This window comes from Vidua macroura, chromosome 30 (assembly GCF_024509145.1).
Source record: "Vidua macroura isolate BioBank_ID:100142 chromosome 30, ASM2450914v1, whole genome shotgun sequence".
In the NCBI taxonomy this organism is placed as follows: domain Eukaryota; kingdom Metazoa; phylum Chordata; class Aves; order Passeriformes; family Viduidae; genus Vidua; species Vidua macroura.
In genome coordinates, this window is record NC_071600.1 from 3379707 (window position 1) to 3406493 (window position 26787).

Genomic DNA, 26787 nt, shown 5'->3' on the forward strand with positions numbered 1-26787 from the left:
ATAAACAGTTTTAACAGCCCCTAAGTCCCCACAGGGCCCCTCAAGAAGCAATTCTGGGGCCCTCATTAGCATCTCATTTGCATAATAAAGCCTTAATGCACACTAAACCCCCAGAACATGTCCAAGGACTCTCCCACACCCCTAATTTGCATCTCATTTGCATAAGAACACCTTAATTTCCCCCAAACCTCCCAAAACCACTTCCAGACTGTCCCACACCCCTCATTAGCATCTCATTTGCATAAACACCCCTCATCTCCTAGAGATCCTCTTCAGCCCCTTGTTAGCATCTCATTTGCATACATATCCCCCAGCTCCAAATTGACCAATCAGGACACAGCACCACTGGACCCACCAATCCCCATTGGCTGCCTTGGCCTGGCCCCACCCACAGCCGCCATCTTGTGGGTGGGGCCTCAGCCTCAGCTGCCATCTTGGGGCGTGGCCTTTATTTTGTCAGCCATTTTGGGGGCGTGGCCTTCGTACAGGTGGCCATATTGGGGGCGGGGCCTCTGCACCATTTTGGGGGTGTGGTCTGCAAGTTCCAGCCATTTTGGGGGCGTGGTCTCATCATCCTTCGGGGGCGTGGTCTGGAAGTTGTCAGCCATTTTGGGTGCGTGATCATGGGATCTTAGGGGGTGTGGCCACCGCGTGATTCGGGGGCGTGGTCTGTGAGTAGTCGGCCATCTTGGGTTCATTACTTCTGCATCATTTGGGGGCGTGGCCAACATGTCAGCCATCTTGGGGGCGTGGTCTCAGCATAATTTGAGAGGGCGGTCTGCAAATTGTCGGCCATCTTGGGGGCGTGGTCTCAGCATCATTTGGACGGGCGGTCTGTGAGTCGTTGGCCATCTTGGGGGCGTGGTCTCAGCATAATTTGGGAGGGCGGTCTGCAAATTGTCGGCCATCTTGGGGGCGTGGTCTCAGCATCATTTGGGAGGGCGGTCTGCACATTGTCGGCCATCTTGGGGGCGTGGTCTCAGCATCATTTGAGAGGGTGGTCTGCAAATTGTCGGCCATCTTGGGGGCGTGGTCTCAGCATCATTTGGGGAGGGCGGTCTGCACATTGTCGGCCATCTTGGGGGCGTGGTCTCAGCATCATTTGAGAGGGTGGTCTGCAAATTGTCGGCCATCTTGGGGGCGGGGTCTCAGCATCATTTGAGAGGGTGGTCTGCAAATTGTCGGCCATCTTGGGGGCGTGGCCTCAGCATCATTTGGGAGGGCAGTTTGCAAATTGTCGGCCATCTTGGGGGCGTGGTCTCAGCATCATTTGGGAGGGCGGTCTGCAAATTGTTGGCCATCTTGGGGGCGTGGTCTGGGTGCACGGCGGCCATATTGGTGGGCGTGGCCTGGCTCAGGCGGCCCCCTCGTAGTTCCCCATGGGGAAGGTGCCGGTGTCGTCGCCGGGGCTCAGCCCCCGCCAGCGGGAACTCCCTGGATCGGGGTGAAAATCCAACATTTTGGGCAAAAAGATCCCTTTGGGGGGAAAAAAAGAGCTTTTGGGGGGCGGGGAAAATGGATTAGGAACCAATAGCGGATTTTTGGGGTGAAAAAAAGGAGATTTTGGATCCAAATTGGGGATTTTTGAGGGGGTTTGGAGACAAAAAAAGGACAATTTCTGGGGGAAAAGGGAAATGTGGATAAAATTGATGATTTTGGGGTAAAATCGAAGTTTTTGTGGTAAAATTATGATTTTTGGCCACCGAAATCGAAGTTTTGGCTCAAACCAGAGAATTTGGGTTAAAATGGGGGGGTTTGAGGGGAAAAAGGCAGATTTGGGTTGATTTTGGGCTGAAAATTGGGAGTGTGGGAGTGGGAGGGTTCGGTTTGGGAGGAAAAAGGGAAATTTGGGATGAAAATGGGAATTTTGGGGGGAAATCTGAGTATTTGAGGGGAAAAATTTGGTGAGAAATTTGGTGATTTGGGGGATTTGGGGTGCAAATTGGCAGTTTTGGGAGAGAAGGGGCAAGTCTGGAGTCAAAATGGGGAATTTGAGGCAAAATGGCCAATTTTTGGACCAAAGGGGAAAATTGGAGTGGAAAAATGGGAAATTTTAGAGAGAAAGTTGTTTATTTTTGGACTAAAATGGGAAATTTGTGGTCAAAATGGGCAATTTTGAAGGGAAAATGGGCAATATGGAAGGGAAAATGTAAATTTTGAGATAAAAATGGGGAAATTTGGGGTCAAAATGGGGCCAAAGTGGCCAGCATGGGGTCAAAATGGCTGATTCTGGGGTAAAAATTCGGAATTTGGGTTAAAAATGGGAAATTTCTGGGAAATTTGGGAGTCAAAATGTGCGATTTGGGGCAAAATGGTCAATTTTTGTGCTACAAGGGACAATTTTGGGGTCAAAATGAGAGATTTGAGAGCAAAAATTGACAATTCTGGGGTAAAATTGAGAAATTTGGGGTTAAATGGGAGATTGGGGGACAATTCGGGATCAAAACCGGCGATTTGGGGGCAGAAAGGTCAATTTTTGACCAAACTAGAGAAATTTGGGTCCAAAATGGCACTTTGGCGGCAATTTTGGGGTCAAAATGGGGAAAATTGAGGCAAAAGAGTCAATTCTGTACTAAAATGTGGAAATTTGGGTCAAATTTGACTCTTTGGGGACAAAGGTGGTTTTTTTGGATTAAAACAGGGAAATTTGGATTGAAATGGGAAATTTGGGGCAATTTTGGGGTCAAAGTGGGGAATTTGGGGTTAAAATGGCCACATTTGGGACTAAAATAGAGAAATTTGGGTTAAAATTGGTGATTTGGGGACCAAATTTTCTAATTTTGGCCTGACAAGGGAAATTTTGGGGTTAAATTCGGGGGACAATTTGGGATCAGACTCCGCCCCTTCCCCCACTGACCCCTCCTTTTCCGGCACAGCCAAGCAGCCAATAGGATCCCCAGGAGCAGCAAGGCCACGCCCACGACGCCACCGATGACCAATGGGAGGAACTCAAACTGAGCTGGGGGCGAGGCACCCCCTCCAAAAAAAAACGCTGGGTCAGCAAATATCCCAAAACCCACAAAAACCGCCCCAAAAAAACCCCAGGGTGAGTGAACGCCCAAAAATCCCAAAACCACCCCAAAAAAGCGCTTGAGTCAATGAATACCCCAAAACCACCCCAAAACCACCCCAACAAAAGCCCCGGGTCAGCAAATACCCAAAAAAAAACCCCAAAACCACCCCCAAAAAAACGCTGGGTCCACGAATACCTCAAAACCCCAAAAACCACCCCCACCCCCCCAAAAAAAAACCTGGGTCAGGAAATACCCAAAAAAAACCCCAAATCACCCCAAAAACACTCCCTGGGTCTGAGAATTCCCCAAAAACCCCAAACCTGTCCCAGAAATCCTCCATGGTCAGCAAATACCCCAAAAATCCCAAAACCACTTCAAAACACTCCCTGGGTCAGAGAATACCCCAAAACCCCCAAACCTTTCCCAAAAATCCTCCATGGTCAGCAAATAACTCAAAAAAAAAAAAAAAAAAAATCCAAATTGTCCCAAAAAAAACAACCCCAGGGTCAGTAAATACCAAAAAACCCCAAAAATCACCCCAAAAAACTCTCAGGTCAATAAATACCCAGAAAATCCAGCCCAAAACCACCCCAAAAAAACCCTGGGTCAGCAAATTCCCCAAAAACCCCAAAACCACCCCAAAAAGAGCCCCATTGATAGCAAATGCCCAAAAAAACCCCAAAACCACCCCCCAAAAAAACGCTGGGTCAGCGAATACCTCAAAACCCCAAAAACACTCCTCAAAAAAAAAAAAAAAACCCTGGGTCAGGAAATACCCCAAAAAACCCAAAATCACCCCAAAAATACTCCCTGGGTCAGAGAATTCCCCAAAAACCCCAAACCTGCCCCAGAAATCCTCCATGGTCAGCAAATACCCCAAAAATCCCAAAACCACCTCAAAACACTCCCTGGGTCACTGAATACCCCAAAACCCCCAAACCTTTCCCAAAAATCCTCCATGGTCAGCAAATAACTCAAAAAAAAAAAAAAAATCCAAATTGTCCCAAAAAAACAACCCCAGGGTCAGTAAATACCAAAAAAACCCAAAAATCACCGAAAAAAACCCTCGGGTCAATAAATACCCAGAAAACCCCAAAACCACCCCAAAAAAACCCTGGGTCAGCAAATTCCCCAAAAACCCCAAAACCACCCCAAAAAGAGCCCCATTGATAGCAAATGCCCAAAAAAACCCCAAAACCGCCCCCAAAAAAAGCAGGGTCCACGAATACCTCAAAACCCCAAAAACACTCCTCAAAAAAAAAAAAAAAAAACCCTGGGTCGGGAAATACCCAAAAAACCCAAAATCACCCCAAAAATACTCCCTGGGTCAGAGAATACCCCAAAAACCCCAAACCTGCCCCAGAAATCCTCCATGGTCAGCAAATACCCCAAAAATCCCAAAACCACCTCAAAAACACTCCCTGGGTCACTGAATACCCCAAAACCCCCAAACCTGCCCCAGAAATCCTCCATGGTCAGCAAATAACTCAAAAAAAAAAAAAAAATCCAAATTGTCCAAAAAAACAACCCCAGGGTCAGTAAATACCAAAAAACCCCAAAAATCACCCCAAAAAACTCTCAGGTCAATAAATACCCAGAAAATCCAGCCCAAAACCACCCCAAAAAAACCCTGGGTCAGCAAATTCCCCAAAAACCCCAAAACCACCCCAAAAAGAGCCCCATTGATAGCAAATGCCCAAAAAAACCCCAAAACCACCCCCAAAAAACCGCTGGGTCCACGAATACCTCAAAACCCCAAAAACATTCCTCAAAAAAAAAAAAACCCTGGGTCAGGAAATACCCCAAAAAACCCAAAATCACCCCAAAAATACTCCCTGGGTCAGAGAATACCCCAAAAACCCCAAACCTGCCCCAGAAATCCTCCATGGTCAGCAAATACCCCAAAAATCCCAAAACCACCCTCAAAACACTCCCTGGGTCACTGAATACCCCAAAACCCCCAAACCTTTCCCAAAAATCCTCCATGGTCAGCAAATAACTCAAAAAAAAAAAAAAAAAATCCAAATTGTCCCAAAAAAAACAACCCCAGGGTCAGTAAATACCAAAAAACCCCAAAAATCACCCCAAAAAACCCTCGGGACAATAAATACCCAGAAAATCCAGCCCAAAACCACCCAAAAAAACCCTGGGTCAGCAAATTCCCCAAAAACCCCAAAACCACCCCAAAAAGAGCCCCATTGATAGCAAATGCCCAAAAAAACCCCAAAACCACCCCCAAAAAAACGCTGGGTCAGCGAATACCTCAAAACCCCAAAAACATTCCTCAAAAAAAAAAAAACCCTGGGTCAGGAAATACCCCAAAAAACCCAAAATCACCCCAAAAATACTCCCTGGGTCAGAGAATTCCCCAAAAACCCCAAACCTGCCCCAGAAATCCTCCATGGTCAGCAAATACCCCAAAAATCCCAAAACCACCCTCAAAACACTCCCTGGGTCACTGAATACCCCAAAACCCCCAAACCTTTCCCAAAAATCCTCCATGGTCAGCAAATACCCCAAAAAAAAAAAAAAAAATCCAAATTGTCCCAAAAAAACTACCCCAGGGTCAGTAAATACCAAAAAACCCCAAAAATCACCCCAAAAAAACCCTCGGGTCAATAAATACCCAGAAAATCCAGCCCAAAACCACCCCAAAAAAACCCTGGGTCAGCAAATTCCCCAAAAACCCCAAAACCACCCCAAAAAGAGCCCCATTGATAGCAAGTGCCCCAAAAAAACCCCAAAACCACCCCCCAAAAAAACGCTGGGTCAGCGAATACCTCAAAACCCCAAAAACATTCCTCCCTCCCAAAAAAAAACCCTGGGTCAGGAAATACCCCAAAAAACCCAAAATCACCCCAAAAATACTCCCTAGGTCAGAGAATACCCCAAAACCCCCAAACCTTTCCCAAAATCTTCCATGGTCAGCAAATACCCCCAAAAAAAAAAAAATCCAAATTGTCCAAAAAAAAACAACCCCAGGGTCAGTAAATACCAAAAAACCCCAAAAATCACCCCAAAAAACCCTCGGGTCAATAAATACCCAGAAAACCCCAAAACCACCCCAAAAAAACCCCTGGGTCAGCAAATTCCCCAAAAACCCCAAACCACCCCAAAAAGAGCCCCATTGATAGCAAATGCCCAAAAAAACCCCAAAACCACCCCCCAAAAAAACGCTGGGTCAGCAAATACCTCAAAACCCCAAAAACCATCCCCCCCCCAAAAAAAAACCTGGGTCAGGAAATACCAAAAAAAAACCCAAAACCAGCCCAAACAAAAGCCCCAGTGTCAGTGAATACCCCAAAACCCCCAAAACCACTGAAAAAAACACTCCCTGCATCAGGAAATATCCCAAAAACCCCAAAACCACCCTAAAAAAAACCCTGGGTCAGCAAATACCTCAAAAATCCCCAAAATCTTCCCCAAAAATCCTCCCGAGTAAGCAAATACCTCAAAAAGCCCCAAATTGCCCCCAAAAAACAACCCCAGGGCCAGCAAACACCAAAAAACCCCAAAACCACCCCCAAAACAACCCCAGGGTCAGTAAATACCAAAAAACCCCAAAAGTGCCCCAAAACCACGCCCTGGGTCAGTGAATACCCCCAAAACCCCCAAAATCACCCCCCAAAAAAACTCTGGGACGGCTAATACCCCAAAAACCCCAAAACCACCCAAAAAAACCCCCTGGGTCAGCAAATATCCAAAAACCCCAAAATCACCCCAAAAACACTCCCTGGGTCAGTGAATACCCCCAAAACCACCCCAAAAAACCTCCAGGGTGAGCAAATACCTCAAAAAGCCCCAAATTGCCCCCAAAAACAACCCCAGGGTCAGCAAATACCCCAAAAACCCCAAAACCACCCCCAAAACAACCCCAGGGCCAGCAAACACCAAAAAACCCCAAAACCACCCCCAAAACAACCCCAGGGTCAGTAAATACCAAAAAACCCCAAAAGTGCCCCAAAACCACGCCCTGGGTCAGTGAATACTCCCAAAACCCCCCAAAAATCACCCCCCAAAAAACAACCCCAGGGTCAGCAAATGCCCCAAAAACCCCAAAACCACCCCAAAAAAAAACCCTGGGTCAGCAAATACCCCAAAAACCCCAAAACCACCCCAAAAAAAACCCCTGGGTCAGCAAATACCTCAAAAATCCCCAAATTAGCCCCAAAAAAAAAAACAACGCCACGGTCAGCGAATTCCCCAAAACCCCCAAAAGCACCCCAAAAACGCTCCCTGGGTCAGGAAATTCCCCAAAAACCCCAAAAGCACCCCAAAACCACTCCCTGGGTCAGGAAATTCCCCAAAAACCCCAAAAGTGCCCCAAAACCACGCCCTGGGTCAGTGAATACCCCCAAAACCACCCCAAAAATCACCCCCCAAAACAACCCCAAGGCCAGCAAATGCCCCAAAAACCCCAAAACCACCCCAAAAAAAAACCCCCTGGGTCAGCAAATACCTCAAAAATCCCCAAATTAGCCCCAAAAAAAACAACGCCACGGTCACCAAATTCCCCAAAAACCCCAAAAGCACCCCAAAAACACTCCCTGGGTCAGGAAATCCCCTGAAACCCCAAAACCTTCCCCAAAAATCCTCCGAGTAAGCAAATACCTCAAAAAGCCCAAATTGCCCCCAAAAAACAACCCCAGGGCCAGCAAACACCAAAAAAACCCCAAAACCACCCCCAAAACAACCCCAGGGTCAGTAAATACCAAAAAACCCCAAAAGTGCCCCAAAACCACGCCCTGGGTCAGTGAATACCCCAAAACCCCAAAAATCACCCCCCAAAACAACCCCAAGGCCAGCAAATGCCCCAAAAACCCCAAAACCACCCCAAAAAAAAAACCCTGGGTCAGCAAATACCTCAAAAATCCCCAAAATCGCCCCCAAAAAAACAACCCCACGGTCACCAAATCCCCAAAAACCCCAAAATCACCCAAAAACACTCCCTGGGTCAGTGAATACCCCCAAAACCACCCCAAAAAACCTCCAGGGTGAGCAAATACCTCAAAAAGCCCCAAATTGCCCCCAAAAAACAACCCCAGGGTCAGCAAATACCCCAAAAACCCCAAAAATCACCCCAAAAAACCCTCGGGTCAATAAATACCCAGAAAACCCCAAAACCACCCCAAAAAAAACCCTGGGTCAGCAAATTCCCCAAAAACCCCAAAACCACCCCAAAAAGAGCCCCATTGATAGCAAATGCCCAAAAAAACCCCAAAACCACCCCCCAAAAAAACGCTGGGTCAGCGAATACCTCAAAACCCCAAAACCACTCCCCAAAAAAAAAAAAATAACCCTGGGTCGGGAAATACCCAAAAAAACCCAAAATCACCTCAAAAACACTCCCTGGGTAAGAGAATACCCCAAAAACCCCAAACCTGCCCCAGAAATCCTCCATGGTCAGTAAATACCCCAAAAATCCCAAAACCACCTCAAAACACTCCCTGGGTCAGAGAATACCCCAAAACCCCCAAACCTTTCCCAAAAATCCTGCATGGTCAGCAAATAACTCAAAAAAAAACCAAAAAAACCAAAATCCAAATTGTCCCAAAAAAACAAGCCCAGGGTCAGTAAATACCAAAAAACCCCAAAAATCACCCCAAAAAACCCTCGGGTCAATAAATACCCAGAAAACCCCAAAACCACACCCAAAAAAACCCTGGGTCAGCAAATTCCCCAAAAACCCCAAAACCACCCCCAAAAAGAGCCCCATTGATAGCAAATGCCCAAAAAAAACCCCAAAACCACCCCCCCAAAAAACGCTGGGTCAGCAAATACCTCAAAACCCCAAAAACCACTCCTCCCTCCCAAAAAAAACCCTGGGTCAGGAAATACCCAAAAAACCCCAAAACCAACCCAAACAAAAGCCCCAGTGTCAGTGAATATCCCAAAAACCCCAAAACCACCCCAAAAAAAAACCCTGGGTCAGCAAATACCCCAAAAACCCCAAATTAGCCCCAAAAAAAACAACGCCACGGTCAGCGAATTCCCCAAAACCCCAAAAGCACCCCAAAAACACTCCCTGGGTCAGGAAATCCCCTGAAACCCCAAAACCTTCCCCAAAAATCCTCCCGAGTAAGCAAATACCGCAAAAAAGCCCCAAATTGCCCCCAAAAAACAACCCAGGGCCAGCAAACACCAAAAAACCCGAAACCACCCCCAAAACAACCCCAGGGTCAGTAAATACCAAAAAACCCCAAAAGTGCCCCAAAACCACGCCTGGGTCAGTGAATACCCCCAAAACCCCAAAAATCACCCCCAAAAAAACAACCCCAGGGCCAGCAAATACCCCAAAAACCCCAAAACCACCCCAAAAAAAAACCCTGGGTCAGCAAATACCCCAAAAACCCCAAAACCACCCCAAAAAAAAAACCCTCGGGGTCAGCAAATACCTCAAAAATCCCCAAAATCGCCCCAAAAAAACAACCCCACGGTCACCAAATTCCCCAAAAACCCCAAAAGCACCCCAAAAACACTCTCTGGGTCAGGAAATACTCCAAAACCCCAAAATCACCCCCCAAAAAAAACCCTGGGACGGCTAATACCCCAAAAACCCCAAAACCACTCCAAAACAACCCTGGGTCAGCAAATATCCAAAAACCCCAAAATCACCCCAAAAACACTCCCTGGGTCAGTGAATACCCCCAAAACCACCCCAAAAAACCTCCAGGGTGAGCAAATACCTCAAAAAGCCCCAAATTGCCCCCAAAAAAACAACCCCAGGGCCAGCAAACACCAAAAAACCCCAAAACCACCCCAAAACAACCCCAGGGTCAGTAAATACCAAAAAAACCCCAAAAGTGCCCCAAAACCACGCCCTGGGTCAGTGAATACCCCCAAAACCCCCAAAATCACCCCCCAAAAAACAACCCCAGGGCCAGCAAATGCCCCAAAAACCCCAAAACCACCCCAAAAAAAACCCTGGGTCAGCAAATACCCCAAAAATCCCCAAAATCGCCCCCAAAAAACAACCCCACGGTCACCAAATTCCCCAAAAACCCCAAAAGCACCCCAAAACACTCCCTGGGTCAGGAAATTCCCCAAAAAACCCCAAAAGCGCCCCAAAAAACCAATCCCCTGGTAATTGGTGTGGTCAGTGGGTGTGGTCAATGGGCGTGGTCAGTGGGTGTGGTTATCGGTCAGTGGGTGTGGTCAATGAGAGGGGGGTGTGGCCATTTGGTCAGCGGGAAAGGGCGTGGTCGTTGTAGGCGTGGTCACTTGGAGGGTGTGGTCAGTGGGGCGGGCGTGGTCATTGGGGGTGTGGCCATCGATGGTGTGGGCGTTGTGGAGGGTGTGGTCAGTGAAGGGGTGTGGTCAGTGGGATGGGAGTGGCTATTTTGATGGGTGTGGCCATTTGAGGGGCGTGGTCAGACCGGGTGTAGTCAATATATGGGTGTGGTCACTTGGGGGTGTGGCCACTTTGATGGGTGTGGCCATTTTGGGAGATGGTCATTGGGGTGGGTGTGGCTATTTTGATGGGCGTGATCAAATGGTGTGTGATGAATATGTGGGTGTGGTCATTTTGATGGGCGTGGTCAATCGGACGTGTGGTCATTTGGGGGCGTGGCCATTCCGATGGGTGTGGTCCAGCGGGGTGTGGTCAATGGGTGGGCGTGGCCATTTCCCTGGGTGTGGCCAGTCAGGTGGGTGTGGTCACTTCTGTGGGCGTGGCCAACAGCACGGCCACGCCTGACAAACCCAACATGGCGCCTGCCCTCCCTCCCACCCCCCCATCCCCTTTTCCCAAATCCGCCGCTTTTCCCCCCAAAATCCCCCACCTACCCAGACCACCACGGCCACGCCCTGGCTGGGCGGGGCCTCCAGCCAGGCCCCGCCCACCTCCTCCTCCACCCGGCAGCTGAAATTCCCGGCCAGTTCCCGGGAAACCCGCGGGAAGAGCAGCTCCGACCCGTTCCCGGCGACGTCGCCGCCGGCGTCCGGCGTCACCCTCGGCGCCGTCGCGGAAGAAGCGGAAGCGGCGCCGGAAGTCGCGCCGGGGCGCGGCGCAGCTCAGGAGCAGCCGGTGGCCCGCGGCCACCACGCCCGAGGGCGGCTCCACGGACAGGAGAGGGGCCGGGCACGGATCTGGGGAGAAACGCGTGGAATCGGCGATTTTCCAACCGGGGCGCGTCGGGCGGGAGAGGGCCGAGAAATGGAGCCAAAATTCCAAAGTTTTGGAGGTGGGAATGGAGAAGATGGAGAACGTTTGGAATACCCCAGATGGCCCTGGAGGTTCCACCATGATCCTGCATGGGTTGGGCTTGGATTGGATCAAAAAAGCCTTAAAATGGACCCAAAATTCAATGTTTTGGAGGTGGGAATGAAGAAGATGGAGAAGATGGAGAAGAACCACCCAATTTTTCCCCAAATCCTGATTTTTGTTGGCCAGAGGAGGCACCACCATGACCCGGCTTGGATTGGGCTTGGATTGGGTCAAAAGAGCCTAAAAATGGCCCCAAAATTTCAATGTTTTAGAGGTGGGAATGGAGAAGATGGAGAAGATGGAGAAGATGGAGAAGATGGAGAAGATCCACCCGGTTTTTCCCAAAATCCCAATTTTTTTTGGCTAGAGGACGTTTGGAATACCCCAGATGACCCTGGAGGTTCCACCATGGTCCTGCATGGGTTGGGCTCGGATTGGGTCAAAAAAGCCTAAAATTGGCCCCAAAATTTCAATGTTTTGGAGGTGGGAATGGAGAAGATGGAGAAGATGGAGAAGATGGAGAAGATGGAGAAGATCCACCCAGTTTTTCCCCAAATCCGATTTTTTCTTGGTTTTAGGAGGTTCCACCATGATCCTGCGTGGGTTGGGCCTGGATTGGGTCGAAAAAGCCTTAAAACGGACCCAAAATTCAATGTTTTGGAGGTGGGAATGAAGAAGATGGAGAAGATGGAGAAGATCCACCCAACTTTTCACCAAATCCTGATTTTTGTTGGCCAGAGGAGGCACCACCATGACCCGGCTTGGATTGGGCTTGGATTGGGTCAAAAGAGCCTAAAAATGGCCCCAAAATTTCAATGTTTTGGAGGTGGGAATGGAGAAGATGGAGAAGATGGAGAAGATGGAGAAGATCCACCCGCTTTTTCCCAAAATCCCAATTTTTTTTTGGCTAGAGGACGTTTGGAATACCCCAGATGGCCCTGGAGGTTCCACCATGATCCTGGTTGGATTTGGCTTGGATTGGGTCAAAAAAAGCCTAAAAATGGCCCCAAAAATTGAATGTTTTGGAAGTGGGAATGGAGAAGATGGAGAAGATGGAGAAGATGCACCCAATTTTTCCCCAAATCCGGATTTTTCTTGGCCAGAGGAGATGCCACCACGATCCTGGTTGGGTTGGGCTCGGATTGGGTCAAAAAAGCCTAAAATTGGCCCCAAAATTTCAATGTTTTGGAGGTGGGAATGGAGAAGATGGAGAAGATGGAGAAGATGGAGAAGATGGAGAAGATGGAGAAGATGGAGAAGATCCACCCAGTTTTTCCCCAAATCCGATTTTTTCTTGGTTTTAGGAGGTTCCACCATGATCCTGCATGGGTTGGGCCTGGATTGGGTCAAAAAAGCCTAAAAATGGACCCAAAATTCCAAAGTTTTGGAGGTGGCAATGGAGAATATGGAGAAGAACCACCCAACTTTTCACCAAATCCTGATTTTTGTTGGCCAGAGGAGGCACCACCATGACCCGGCTTGGATTGGGCTTGGATTGGGTCAAAAGAGCCTAAAAAAGGCCCCAAAATTTCAATGTTTTGGAGGTGGGAATGGAGAAGATGGAGAAGATGGAGAAGATGGAGAAGATGGAGAAGATCCACCCGCTTTTTCCCAAAATCCCAATTTTTTTTTGGCTAGAGGATGTTTGGAATACCCCAGATGGCCCTGGAGGTTCCACCATGATCCTGGTTGGATTGGGCTTGGATTGGGTCAAAAAAAGCCTAAAAACGGCCCCAAAAATTGAATGTTTTGGAAGTGGGAATGGAGAAGATGAAGAAGTTGGATAAGATGGAGAAGATGCACCATCATCCGATTTTTTCTTGGTTTTAGGAGGTTCCACCATGATCCTGCGTGGGTTGGGCCTGGATTGGGTCAAAAAAGCCTAAAAATGGACCCAAAATTCAATGTTTTGGAGGTGGGAATGGAGAAGATGGATAAGATGGAGAAGATCCACCCAATTTTTCCCCAAATCCTGATTTTTCTTGGCCAGAGGAGGTGCCACCATGGTCCTGGTTGGATTGGACCTGGATTGGGTCAAAAGAGCCTAAAAATGGCCAAAAAATTTCAATGTTTTGGAGGTGGGAATGGAGAAGATGGATAAGATGGAGAAGATCCACCCAATTTTTCCCCAAATCCTGATTTTTCTTGGCCAGTGTAGGTGCCACCACGATCCTGGTTGGATTGGGTCAAAAAAGCCTAAAAATGGCCAAAAAATTTCAATGTTTTGGAGGTGGGAATGGAGAAGATGGAGAAGATGAAGAAGATGGAGAAGATGGAGAAGATCCACCCGGTTTTTCCCAAAATCCCAATTTTTTTTTGGCTAGAGGACGTTTGGAATACCCCAGATGGTCCTGGAGGTTCCACCATGATCCTGGTTGGATTGGGCTTGGATTGGGTCAAAAAAAGCCTAAAAATGGCCCCAAAAATTGAATGTTTTGGAAGTGGGAATGGAGAAGATGGAGAAGATGGAGAAGATCCACCCAATTTTTCCCCAAATCCTGATTTTTCTTGGCCAGTGTAGGTGCCACCATGATCCTGGTTGGATTGGGTCAAAAAAGCCTAAAAATGGCCAAAAAATTTCAATGTTTTGGAGGTGGGAATGGAGAAGATGGAGAAGATGGAGAAGATCCTCCCAGTTTTTCCCCAAATCTGATTTTTTTCTTGGTTTTAGGAGGTTCCACCATGATCCTGCATGGGTTGGGCCTGGATTGGGTCGAAAAAGCCTTAAAACGGACCCAAAATTCAATGTTTTGGAGGTGGGAATGAAGAAGATGGAGAAGATGGAGAAGATGCACCCAATTTTTCCCCAAATCCGGATTTTTCTTGGCCAGAGGAGGTGCCACCATGATCCTGGTTGGGTTGGGCTCAGATTGGGTCAAAAAAGCCTAAAAATGGCCAAAAAATTTCAGTGTTTTGGAGGTGTGAATGAAGAAGATGGAGAAGATGGAGAAGATGGAGAAGAACCACCCAGTTTTTCCCCAAATCCTGCTTTTTTGGTTTTAGGAGGTGCCACCATGACCCCGTTTGGATTGGGTCAAAAAGGCCTAAAAATGGCCCAAAAAAGTCAATATTTTGGAGGTGGGAATGAAGAAGATGGAGAAGATGGAGAAGAACCCCTCATTTTTCCCCAGAATTCCATTTTTTTTTTTGGTTGGAAGTGGTCCTGCCATGACCCTGGTTGGGTTGGGCTCAGATTGGGTCAAAAAAGCCTAAAAATGGCCCAAAAATTCCCAGTTTTGGAGGTGGGAATGGAGAAGATGGAGAAGATGGAGAAGATGGAGAAGATCCTCCCAGATTTTCCCAGAATTCCGGTTTTTGATGACTTTAGGAAGTTGGGGACCACCTGGATGGTCGTGGAGCTGCCACCAAGCCAGGGCAGATTCCGGGGTTGGGATTGGGTCAGAAAGGGTTAAAAATGGCCCCGAAAATCTCAATATTGTGGAAAAAGTGGGAAAAAACCTTTGAAGTCCTCAAATTTGGACATTCAGGAGGAGATTTGGGGTCATGACCCGAACAAACCAAACCAAATCAAACCAAACCAAACCAAATCAAACCCAACCAAACCCAACTAAACCCAACCACGTCCCAACCATGACCCACCCAAACCAAACCCAATCAAACCCAACCATGGCCAACCATGACCCAACCAAACCCAACCATAGCAAACCAAACCCAACCATAGCAAACCAAACCCAACCAAACCCAACCATGACCCAACTAAACCCAGCCAAACCCAACCATGACCCAACCAAACCCAACCATGACCCAACCACACCTAACCGTGACCCAACCACACCCAACAAAACCCAACCAAACCCAACTATACCCCACCCATGACCCAACCACACCCAATGAAACCCAACTAACTCAACCCAACCAAACCCAACCATGACCCAACTAAACCCAACCATAGCAAACCAAACCCAACCAAACCCAACCATGACTCAACCACACCCAACCAAACCCAAGCATGACCCAACCAAACCCAACCATGGCCAATCATGACCCAACCAAACCCAACCATGACCCAAACATGGCCAATCATGACCCAACCACGTCCCAACCATGACCCAACCATGGCCCACCCAAACCAAACCCAATCAAACCCAACCAGGGCCAATCATGACCCAACCAAACCCAACCATGACCCAACCACACCCAACAAAACCCAACCAAACCCAACTATACCCCACCCATGACCCAACCATACCCAACAAAACCAAACTCAACCCAACCAAACCCAACTATGACCCAACTAAACCCAGACAAACCCAACCATGACCCAACCACACCCAACCAAACCCAACCATGACCCAACTAAACCCAGAGAAACCCAACCATGACCCAACCAATCCCAACCATGACCCAACCACACCCAACCAAACCCAACCAAACCCAACCATGACCCAACTAAACCCAGCCAAACCCAACCATGACCCAACCAAACCCAACCATGGCCAATCATGACCCAACCACGTCCCAACCATGACCCAACCATGACCCACCCAAACCAAACCAAATCAAACCCAACCATGGCCAATCATGACCCAACCAAACCCAACCATGACCCAACCACACCTAACCATGACCCAACCACACCCAACAAAACCCAACCAAACCCAGACGAACCCAAACATGACCCAACCAAACCCAACTATGACCCAACCAAACCCAACCAAACTAAATCATGACCCAACTAAACCCAGACAAACCCAACCATGACCCAACCAAACCCAACCATGACCCAGCCAAACCCAGCCAAACCCAACCAAGGCCCAACCAAACCCAACCAAGGCCCAACCAAACCCAACCATGACCCAACCAAACCCAGACGAACCCAAACATGACCCAACCAAGCCCAACTATGACCCAACCAAACCCAACCAAACTAAACCATGACCCAACTAAACCCAGACAAACCCAACCAAGGCCCAACCAAACCCAACCAAGGCCCAACCAAACCCAACCATGACCCAGCCAAACCCAACCAAACCCAACTAAACTCAACCCAACTAAACCCAACCATGACCCAACCACACCCAACCACATTCAACCAAAGCTCAACCAAACCCAACCAAGGCTCAACCAAATCCAACCATGACCAATCCAAACCCAACCACACCCAACGAAACTCAGTCACACTCAACCATGGCCCAACCAAACTCAACCACATCCAACCAAACCCAACCGTGGCTCAACCAAACCCAACCAACCCTGGCACTTCCACTTTTTCATCTCCTCAACCTTCTCCAGACCCAGCCCTGAGGTGGCTCCATGCCCATCCCCGTGCCTGGAAATCGCAGATTTACCCCAAAATCACCTTTGACGATGACCTGGACGGCATCGCTGGGGTAGGACGCGATCCAACGCCCCTCGGTCATCTCCTCGTAGCGGCAGCTGAAGTTTCCCGTCTGGTTCTGGTCGCTCTTCTCCACCCGCAGCCGGACGCCGCCGGCTCCGGAATCTTCCTGGATCCCATCCGTGACCTCGAGCTCCTCCTGGAAGAACCCAAATCTCCGCTCGGCGGCACCGGGCGGGGCCACGCAGAAGAAGACGAGGGGCTGCCCTTCCACGGTGACGCTGGAGGGCGTCACCGTCAAGTTGGGTTGGGCTGGACGATCTGGTGGGAGGAGAAGACCCAAAGTCAAAGTTGGACCTCAGTGGAGATGAGTTTTTGGGATGAAAACGCCCCCGTTGGACCAAAACCCAACGTTTTGCTCAATGGGGGCAAATTTGGGGATAAAAACGCTCCTGTTGGGTGCAAAAGTCAACGTTGGGCCTCAGTGGGAGAAATTTGGGATAAAATCACCGAATTGGGTAGAAAGGCCAACATTGGGTGGAAAAGTCAACCTTGGACCTCAGTGGGGAAGAATTTTGGGACAAAAACGCCCAATTGGGTGGAAAAGTCAACGTTGGAACTCAACAGGGACAGATTTTTGGGATAAAAATTCCCACGTTGGACCAAACCCCAACATTCTGGTCAACAGGGATGAATTTTGGGGTAAAAACGCCCCGTTGGGTGGAAAAGTCAAGGGCGGGCCTCAGCGGGGATGGATTTTGGGAGAAAAATGCCCAGTTGAGTGCAAAAGTCAACGTTGGACCTAAGAGACGATACATTTTGGGATAAAAAATGTCCCTGTTATACCAAAACCCAAAATTTTTGTCAATGGGGACAATTTTTGGGGTAAAAACACCCAGTTGGGTGGAAAAGTCAAGGTTGGACCTCAATGGGGACGGATTTTGGGATAAAATCACGCAGTTGGGTGTAAAAGTCAAGGCTGGACCTCAATGGGGACGGATTTTGGGATAAAATCACGCAGTTGGGTGTAAAAGTCAAGGTTGGACCTCAATGGGGACGGATTTTGGGATAAAAACACCCAGTTGGGTGGAAAAGTCAACACTGGGTGGAAAAGCCAACACTGGGGCTCAACGGGAACAAATTTTGGGATAAAACCCCCCAAAACCCCGACGCCAGGAGCTGCCGCCCGCGGCGCCCCCAAACCTCGGACGTTGACGACCACGGCCTGGCTGGCCAGGGAGTGGACTTGGCCGCGGCCGCGCCGGAGGACGGTGTAGGAGCAGCTGTAGAAGCCGCCGTCGCGCGGGCCGGTGACGTCGAAGGTGTGGACGAAGCGGCTCCTGGACGTCCGGACGTCGGTGACCCAGCCGGACGTCCCGGTGAAGCGGAACCCTTGGATCCGGTCGGTGCTCATCGGCCCCGGCGCGGCGCAGACGATGGACACGGCGTCGCCGATGAGGAACTGCGGCTTGGACGGCGTCACCGAGATGTTGGGGGCCGGGGGAGGGAGGTCTGGGGAGGAAAACGGCGGGGAGGAGGAAAAGGCTAAAAACGGCCCCAAAATTCCGTGTTTTGGGAGTAGGAATGGAGAAGATGGAGAAGGTGGAGAAGAACCACCCACTTTTTCCCCAAATCCTGATTTTTGTTGGCCAGAGGAGGTGCCACCATGACCCGGCTTGGGTTGGGCCCGGATTGGGTCAAAAGAGCCTAAAAATGGCCAAAAAATTCGGAGTTTTGCAGGTGGGAATGGAGAAGATGAAGAAGATGGAGAAGATGAAGAAGATGGAGAAGATGGAAGAGAACTTCCCAGTTTTGCCCAAAATCCTGATTTTTTGCTGGTTGGAGGAGGTTCCACCATGACCCTGCTTGGGTTGGGCTTGGATTGGGTCCAAAAAGCTTAAAAATGGTCCCAAAAATCAATATTTTTGGGTCTGGAAGAGGTGAAGATGGAGAAGATGGAGAAGAACCACTCATTTTTTTTCCCAAAATTCCAATTTTTTGGGTTGGAACCCCTTCCTCCGTGATCCTGCTGGGGTTGGGCTTGGATTGGGTGAAAAAAGGCCTAAAAATGGTCAAAAATTCAGAGTTTTGGAGGTGGGAATGGAGAAGGAGGAGAAAAACCACCCAGTTTTTCCCAAAATCCCCATTTTTGGCAGCCTGAGGATGATCTCGAGATGCCACCAAGCCAAGGGGAGATTTTGGGGAGTTTGGGCTTGGATCGACCTAAAAATGGCCCTAAAAAAGTCCAAAATGGCCCAAAAATTCAAAATTCGGAGATTTTGGGAGGGTTGGAGGAGCTGGAGATGGAGAAGATGAAGAAGAACCCCCCAATTTTTCCCCAAAATTCTGATTTTTCCCAAAATCCTGATTATTTCTGGTTGGAGGAGGTGCCACCATGACCCTGCTTGGGTTGGGCTTGGATTGGGTCAAAAAAATCCTAAAAATGGCCCAAAAATTCAATTTTTTGGAGGTGGGAATGAAGCAGATGGAGAAGAAAGTCTGGATTTTGCCCCAAATCCAGAATTTTGGGGGGAATTTTGCGTTACCTGAAGGCGTCGCCGACGGGAAAAGGATCGGGAGAGAGGCTGGAAAAAAGGGAAAATGGGAAAAATAAAGAAAAAATAAAAAAAAAATGGAAAAAGGAAAAGGGAAAAATGGGAAAAATGGAAAAGGAAAAATTGGGATAGAAAGGAAATGAAAAATTATTTATTAATTTTAGGGGGAAAGGCAAGGAAGCTTAAACTAAAAATAATTTAATAATAAAAAAGATCATTTTTAAAAAGGAAATTGAAAATAAAAGGAAAAAATTAAAATAAAAGGAAAAATTGGGAAGAGAAAGGAAATTAAAAATTATTTATTAATTAATAGTTAGGGGGAAATGAAATAAAAGGAAAATTGGAAGGAAGTTAAAAATAAATAATTTGAAAATAATTTAAAGCGAAAATAATTTTAAAATAAAAATATCATTTTTTAAAAGGAAATAAAAAATGAAAGAAAAAATGTAAGGAAATGGAAAAATTGGGAAAATAAAGAAAAAAATATTTATTAATTAATAATGAGGGGGAAATTAAAGAATAAAAGGAAAATTGAAAGAAACTTAAAATAATTTGGAAATAAAAAGGAAAATAATTCTAATTTTTTAAAGGAAATAATTAAAAATTAAAAATGGGGAATTGGGAAAATAAAGGAAAATAAAAAATATTTATTAAATTAATAATAAGGGGAAATGAAATAAAAGGAAAAATGAAAGTAAAAATAAAAATCATTTTGAAATAAGAAGATCATTTTTTACAGGGAAATAAAAAACAAAAGGAAATTTAAAAAGAAAAAGGGAAAATTAGGGGGAAGATGGGAGAGGAGGAAGAGGAAGAGGAGGTGGGATGAAGGGCAGGAAATTGGGGGGAAAATGGGAAAAATTGGGGGAAATGGGAGAGAGGAGGAAGATGGGGAAGAGGAGGAAGGGGAGGTGGAAAAATGGGCACAAAAATGAGGGAAAAGGGGAAAAAATGGGAAAAATGGAATCAGGAGGAAGAGGAGGAGGAGGATGAAGGGCAGGAAATGGGGGGAAAATGGGAAAATTGAGGAAAAATGGGAGAGAGGAGGAAGAGGAGGAGGAGGAGGAGGAAGAGTTGGGATAATTGGGATGGAAATTGGGGGAAAAAAGGGAAAATTGGGGAAAATGGGAGAGAGGAGGAAGAGGAGGAGGAGGAGGAGGAAGAGGAGTTGGGATAATCGGGATGGAAATTGGGGGGGAAATGGGGAAAATTGGGAAAAATGGGAGAGAGGAGGAAGAGGAGGAGCTGGGATGAAGGGCAGGAGAATCAGGGGAAAAGGAAAAAAATGGGGAAAAAAGAAGGATAGAGGAAGAGGAGGTGGGATGAAGGGCAGGAAATGGGGGGAAAAAGGGGGAAATCGGGAAAAATGGGAGAGAGGAGGAAGATGAGGAAGAGGAGGAAGGGCAGGTGGAAAAATGGGCACAAAAATGAGGGAAAAGGGGAAAAAATGGGAAAAACGGGATCAGGAGGAAGAGGAGGAGGAGGATGAAGGGCAGGAAATGGGGGAAATGGGAAAATTGGGGAAAAATGGGAGAGAGGAGGAAGAGGAGGAGTAGGATGAAGGGTGGGGAAATGGGAGGAAAATGGGAAAATTGAGAAAAATGGGAGACAGGAGGAAGAGGAGGAGGAGGAGGAGGAAGAGTTGGGATAATCGGGATGGAAATTGGGGGAAAAAAGGGAAAATTGGGAAAAATGGGAGAGAGGAGGAAGAGGAGGAGGAAGAGTTGGGATAATCGGGATGGAAATTGGGGGGGAAATGGGGAAAATTGGGAAAAATGGGAGAGAGGAGGAAGAGGAGGAAGAGGAGGAAGAAGAGGAGGAAGAGGAGGAAGAGGAGGAAGAGGAGGAAGAAGAGGAGGAAGAGGAGGAGCTGGGGTGAAGGGCAGGAGAATCAGGGGAAAAGGAAAAAATGGGAAAAAAGAAGGATAGAGGAAGAGGAGGTGGGATGAAGGGCAGGAAATGGGGGGGAAAAAGGGGGAAATCGGGAAAAATGGGAGAGAGGAGGAAGAGGAGGAAGAGGAGGAAGGGGAGGTGGAAAAATGGGCACAAAAATGAGGGAAAAGGGGAAAAAATGGGAAAAACGGGATCAGGAGGAAGAGGAGGAGGAGGATGAAGGGCAGGAAATGGGGGAAAATGGGAAAATTGGGGAAAAATGGGAGAGAGGAGGAAGAGGAGGAGGAGGAGGAGGAGGAAGAGTTGGGATAATTGGGATGGAAATTGGGGGAAAAAAGGGAAAATTGGGGAAAATGGGAGAGAGGAGGAAGAGGAGGAAGAGGAGGAAGAAGAGGAGGAAGAGGAGGAAGAGGAGGAAGAAGAGGAGGAGCTGGGATGAAGAGCAGGAGAATCAGGGGAAAAGGAAAAAATGGGAAAAAAGAAGGATAGAGGAAGAGGAGGTGGGATGAAGGGCAGGAAATTGGGGGGAAAAGGGGGAAATCGGGAAAAATGGGAGAGAGGAGGAAGATGAGGAAGAGGAGGAAGGGGAGGTGGAAAAATGGGCACAAAAATGAGGGGAAAAAGGGAAAATTGGGGAAAATGGGATCGGGGGAAGAGGAGGAGTTGGATGAAGGGCAGGAAATGGGGGAAAATGGGAAAATTGGGGAAAATGGGAGAGAGGAGGAAGAGGAGGAGGAGGAAGAGTTGGGATAATCGGGATGGAAATTGGGGGGAAAATGGGAGAGAGGAGGAAGAGGAGGAAGAGGAGGAAGAAGAGGAGGAAGAGGAGGAGCTGGGGTGAAGGGCAGGAGAATCAGGGGAAAAGGAAAAAATGGGAAAAAAGAAGGATAGAGGAAGAGGAGGTGGGATGAAGGGCAGGAAATGGGGGGAAAAAGGGGGAAATTGGGAAAAATGGGAGAGAGGAGGAAGATGAGGAAGAGGAGGAAGGGGAGGTGGAAAAATGGGCACAAAAATGAGGGGAAAAAGGGAAAAATTGGGAAAAATGGGATCAGGAGGAAGAGAAGGAGTTGGATGAAGGGCAGGAAATGGGGAAAATGGGAAAATTGGGGAAAAATGGGAGACAGGAGGAAGAGGAGGAGGAGGAGGAAGAGTTGGGATAATCGGGATGGAAATTGGGGGAAAAAAGGGAAAATTGGGGAAAATGGGAGAGAGGAGGAAGAGGAGGAAGAGGAGGAAGAAGAGGAGGAAGAGGAGGAGCTGGGATGAAGGGCAGGAGAATCAGGGGAAAAGTTAAAAATGGGAAAAAAAGAAGGATAGAGGAAGAGGAGGTGGGATGAAGGGCAGGAAATTGGGGGGAAAAAAGGGGGAAATCGGGAAAAATGGGAGAGAGGAGGATGATGAGGAAGAGGAGGAAGGGGAGGTGGAAAAATGGGCACAAAAATGAGGGGAAAAAAGGAAAATTGGGGAAAATGGGAGAGAGGAGGAAGAGAAGGAGTTGGATGAAGGGCAGGAAATGGGGGAAAATGGGAAAATTGGGGAAAAATGGGAGACAGGAGGAAGAGGAGGAGGAGGAGGAAGAGTTGGGATAATTGGGATGGAAATTGGGGGAAAAAAGGGAAAATTGGGGAAAATGGGAGAGAGGAGGAAGAGGAGGAGGAAGAGGAGTTGGGATAATCGGGATGGAAATTGGGGGGGAAATGGGGAAAATTGGGAAAAATGGGAGAGAGGAGGAAGAGGAGGAAGAGGAGGAAGAAGAGGAGGAAGAGGAGGAGCTGGGATGAAGGGCAGGAGAATCAGGGGAAAAGGAAAAAATGGGAAAAAAGAAGGATAGAGGAAGAGGAGGTGGGATGAAGGGCAGGAAATTGGGGGGAAAAAGGGGGAAATCGGGAAAAATGGGAGAGAGGAGGAAGAGGAGGAAGAGGAGGAAGGGGAGGTGGAAAAATGGGCACAAAAATGAGGGAAAAGGGGAAAAAATGGGAAAAACGGGATCAGGAGGAAGAGGAGGAGGAGGATGAAGGGCAGGAAATGGGAGGAAAATGGGAAAATTGAGGAAAAATGGGAGAGAGGAGGAAGAGTTGGGATAATTGGGATGGAAATAGGAGGGAAATGGGGAAAATTGGGAAAATGGGATGGACGAGGAACAGGAGGAAGAGGGGGAGCTGAGATGAAGGGCAGGAAATGGGGAAAAAGGGGAAATGGGAAAAATGAGGCAGAGGAGGAAGAGGAGGAGTAGGATGAAGGGTGGGGAAATGGGAGGAAAATGGGAAAATTGAGGAAAAATGGGAGAGAGGAGGAAGAGGAGGAGGAGGAGGAAGAGTTGGGATAATCGGGATGGAAATTGGGGGGGAAATGGGGAAAATTGAGGAAAAATGGGAGAGAGGAGGAAGAGGAGGAGGAAGAGGAGTTGGGATGAAGGGCAGGAAATGGGCACAGGGGAATGGGGGATGGGAATGGGAATGGGAATGGGAATGGGAATGGGGGATGGGAATGGGGGATGGGGGGATGGGAATGGGGAATGGGAATGGGAATGGGGAATGGGAATGGGGGATGGGAATGGGGGATGGGAATGGGGAATGGGGGATGGGGATGGGAATGGGGGATGGGAATGGGAATGGGGAATGGGAATGGGGAATGGGGGATGGGAATGGGAATGGGAATGGGGAATGGAAATGGGGGATGGGAATGGGAATGGGAATGGGAATGGGAATGGGGGATGGGAATGGGGGATGGGGGATGGGAATGGGGAATGGGAATGGGAATGGGGAATGGGAATGGGGGATGGGAATGGGGGATGGGAATGGGGAATGGGGGATGGGGATGGGAATGGGGGATGGGAATGGGAATGGGGAATGGGAATGGGGAATGGGGATGGGAATGGGAATGGGAATGGGGAATGGAAATGGGGGATGGGAATGGGAATGGGAATGGGAATGGGGGATGGGAATGGGAATGGGGAATGGGGAATGGGAATGGGAATGGGGAATGGGGAATGGGAATGGGAATGGGGAATTGAAATGGGGGATGGGAATGGGAATGGGAATGGGAATGGGAATGGGGGATGGGAATGGGGAATGGGAATGGGAATGGGGAATGGGAATGGGGGATGGGAATGGGAATGGGAATGGGAATGGGGGATGGGAATGGGGAATGGGAATGGGAATGGGGAATGGAAATGGGGGATGGGAATGGGAATGGGAATGGGGAATGGGAATGGGGAATGGGGAATGGGAATGGGGGATGGGAATGGGGAATGGGAATGGGAATGGGAATGGGAATGGGGAATGGGAATGGGAATGGGGAATGGGAATGGGAATGGGAATGGGAATGGGGAATGGGAATGGGACTGGGGAACGGGAATGGGAATGGGGGATGGGGAATGGGGAATGGGGGATGGGGATGGGAATGGGAATGGAATGGGGAATGGGAATGGGAAATGGGAATGGGAATGGGAATGGGAATGGGGGATGGGGATGGGAATGGGGATGGGAATGGGGATGGGGATGGGCAAGGGGCGCGGCTGAGGAAGAGGAGACTCACCCAGGAGCGGGATGAAGCTCGGCAGCGCCATGGCCCCGTGCCCCGGGCAGTGCCCTGAATGTCCCCGGGCTGTGCCCTGAATGTCCCCTGGCAGTGCCCTGAATGTCCCCTGGCTGTGCCCGGCTGTCCCCTGGCAGTGCCCTGAATGTCCCCTGGCTGTGCCCTGAATGTCCCCTGGCAGTGCCCTGAATGTCCCCTGGCAGTGCCCTGAATGTCCCCTGGCTGTGCCCTGAATGTCCCCTGGCAGTGCCCGGCTGTCCCCTGGCAGTGCCCTGAATGTCCCCTGGCTGTGCCCTGAATGTCCCCTGGCTGTGCCCTGAATGTCCCCCTGGCAGTGCCCTGAATGTCCCCTGGCAGTGCCCGGCTGTCCCCTGGCTGTGCCCTGAATGTCCCCTGGCTGTGCCCGGCTGTCCCCTGGCAGTTCCCTGAATGTCCCCGGGCAGTGCCCGGCTGTCCCCTCGTTCTCCTCTCCGTCCCCTCTCTGTCCTCGCTGTTCGCTCCCTGTCTCCTTCCTGTCCCTCTCTGTCCCCTGTGGTGTCCCCCCTGTGTCCTCTCTCTGTTCCCTCCCTGTCCCCTCCTTGTCCCCTCCTTGTCTCCTTCCTGTCCCCTCTCTGTCCCCTCCCTGTCCCCTTGCTTTCCCCTCTCTGTCCCTATCTGTCCTCACTGTCCCCTCCCTATCTCCTTCCTGCCTCCTTCCTGTCCCTCTCTGTCCCCTCTGTGTCCTCTCTCTGTCCCTTCCTGTCCCCTCTCTCTGTTCCCTCTATGTCCCCTCCCTGTCCCCTCCCTGTCCCCTCGCTGTCCCCTCCCTGTCCCCTCTCTGTGTCCCCTCTCTGTCCTTTCTCTGTCCCCTCCCTGTCCCCCTTGCTTTCCCCTCTCTGTCCCTATCTGTCCTCTCTGTACCCTCCCTATCTCCTTCCTGTCTCCTTCCTGTCCCTCTCTGTTCCCTCTCTGTCCCCTCCCTGTCCCCTCTCCCTGTCCCTTTCTGTCCCCTCTCTGTCCCCTCTCTGTCCCCTCTCTCTGTTCCTCTCTGTTCCTCTCTGTCCCCTCTCTGTCCCCCTCTCTGTCCCCTCCCTGTCCCCTCTCTGTCCCCTCTCTCTGTCCCCTCTCTGTCCCCTCTCTGTCCCCCCTCTCTGTCCCCTCTCTGTCCCCTCTCTGTCCCCTCTCTGTCCCCCTCTCTCTGTTCCTCCCTGTCCCCTCTCTGTCCCCTCTCTGTCCCCTCTCTGTCCCCTCTCTCTGTTCCTCCCTGTCCCCTCTCTGTCCCCTCTCTGTCCCCTCTCTGTCCTCTCTCTGTCCCCTCTCTCTGTCCCCTCTCTCTGTCCCCTCTCTGTCCCCTCTCTGTCCCCTCTCTGTCCCCTCTCTGTCCCCTCTCTGTTCCTCTCTGTCCCCTCTCTGTCCCCTCTCTCTGTCCCCTCTCTGTCCCCTCTCTGTCCCCTCTCTGTCCCCTCTCTCTGTTCCTCTCTGTCCCCTCTCTGTCCCCTCTCTCTGTCCCCTCTCTGTCCCCTCTGTGTCCCCTCTCTGTCCCCTCTCTCTGTCCCCTCTCTGTCCCCTCTCTGTCCCCTCTCTCTGTTCCTCTCTGTCCCCTCTCTGTCCCCTCTCTCTGTTCCTCTCTGTCCCCTCTCTCTGTTCCTCTCTGTCCCCTCTCTGTCCCCTCGCTGTCGCCAGGGCGGGGCCGGAATTGGCGGGAAAAGGGGAAGCGGGAATTGCACAAGGGCGGTGACGTCACGGCGGGAGGGGACCCGCCCGTGGCTCTTGCGACATCTGGGGACACTCGGGGCTGCGGGAGGGGAGGGACCTTGGCGGGGGTGACACCGAGGAGGTGGCATCGAGACCACAGTGACATCAGGGCGAGGGTGTGAGAGGCCGTCTGCAGCCCCCTCGCTCTCCGCTCTGCTTTCCCATGGCCGCGAGGGAGAATCCCTTCCTGCGCCGCAGCTCCGGCTTAGAGCGGGACACGGCGCAGGAGGAACCACGGAGCCCTCGCGCTGGCACGGCCTGGCAAGAACTTGGCAAGGAGTTGGCAAAGACCTGTGTCACGATCCGCTTATTGTCGCGATGGTTCTTCTCACGGATCCCAAAAGTGCAACTAAGGCAAACAACAAGGGACTAACAGTTAATCACAACAAATGCACCTTTATTAGGGGCCAAAACACTAAATGCGATAGTGGGGGATCAGAAAGGAGATAAAAGGTTAGAGAGAGAGAAGAGGGGTATGGGAATAGCTACCAACACAGGCGAGATCCTCAGTGCTCCGGACGATGGGGATCCGTCTGTCGTGTCGGGGGA

The 26787-nt window shown here is 49.5% G+C and overlaps 1 protein-coding gene across 1 annotated transcript; it reads right to left on the minus strand.

The window, feature by feature from the left end:
* Positions 1–343: 343 nt before the first annotated feature.
* On the minus strand, positions 344–25057 carry LOC128820809 (uncharacterized). The gene is made up of 7 exons (XM_054001617.1): positions 24505–25057; positions 19066–19104; positions 17723–18031; positions 16541–16840; positions 10800–11102; positions 2858–2977; positions 344–1434 (listed from the first exon to the last, which is right to left on the minus strand). The coding sequence occupies exons 1-7, from the start codon at positions 24533–24535 to the stop codon at positions 1355–1357; spliced, it is 1182 nt and encodes a 393-aa protein (XP_053857592.1). The 5' UTR covers positions 24536–25057; the 3' UTR covers positions 344–1354.
* Positions 25058–26787: the final 1730 nt, after the last annotated feature.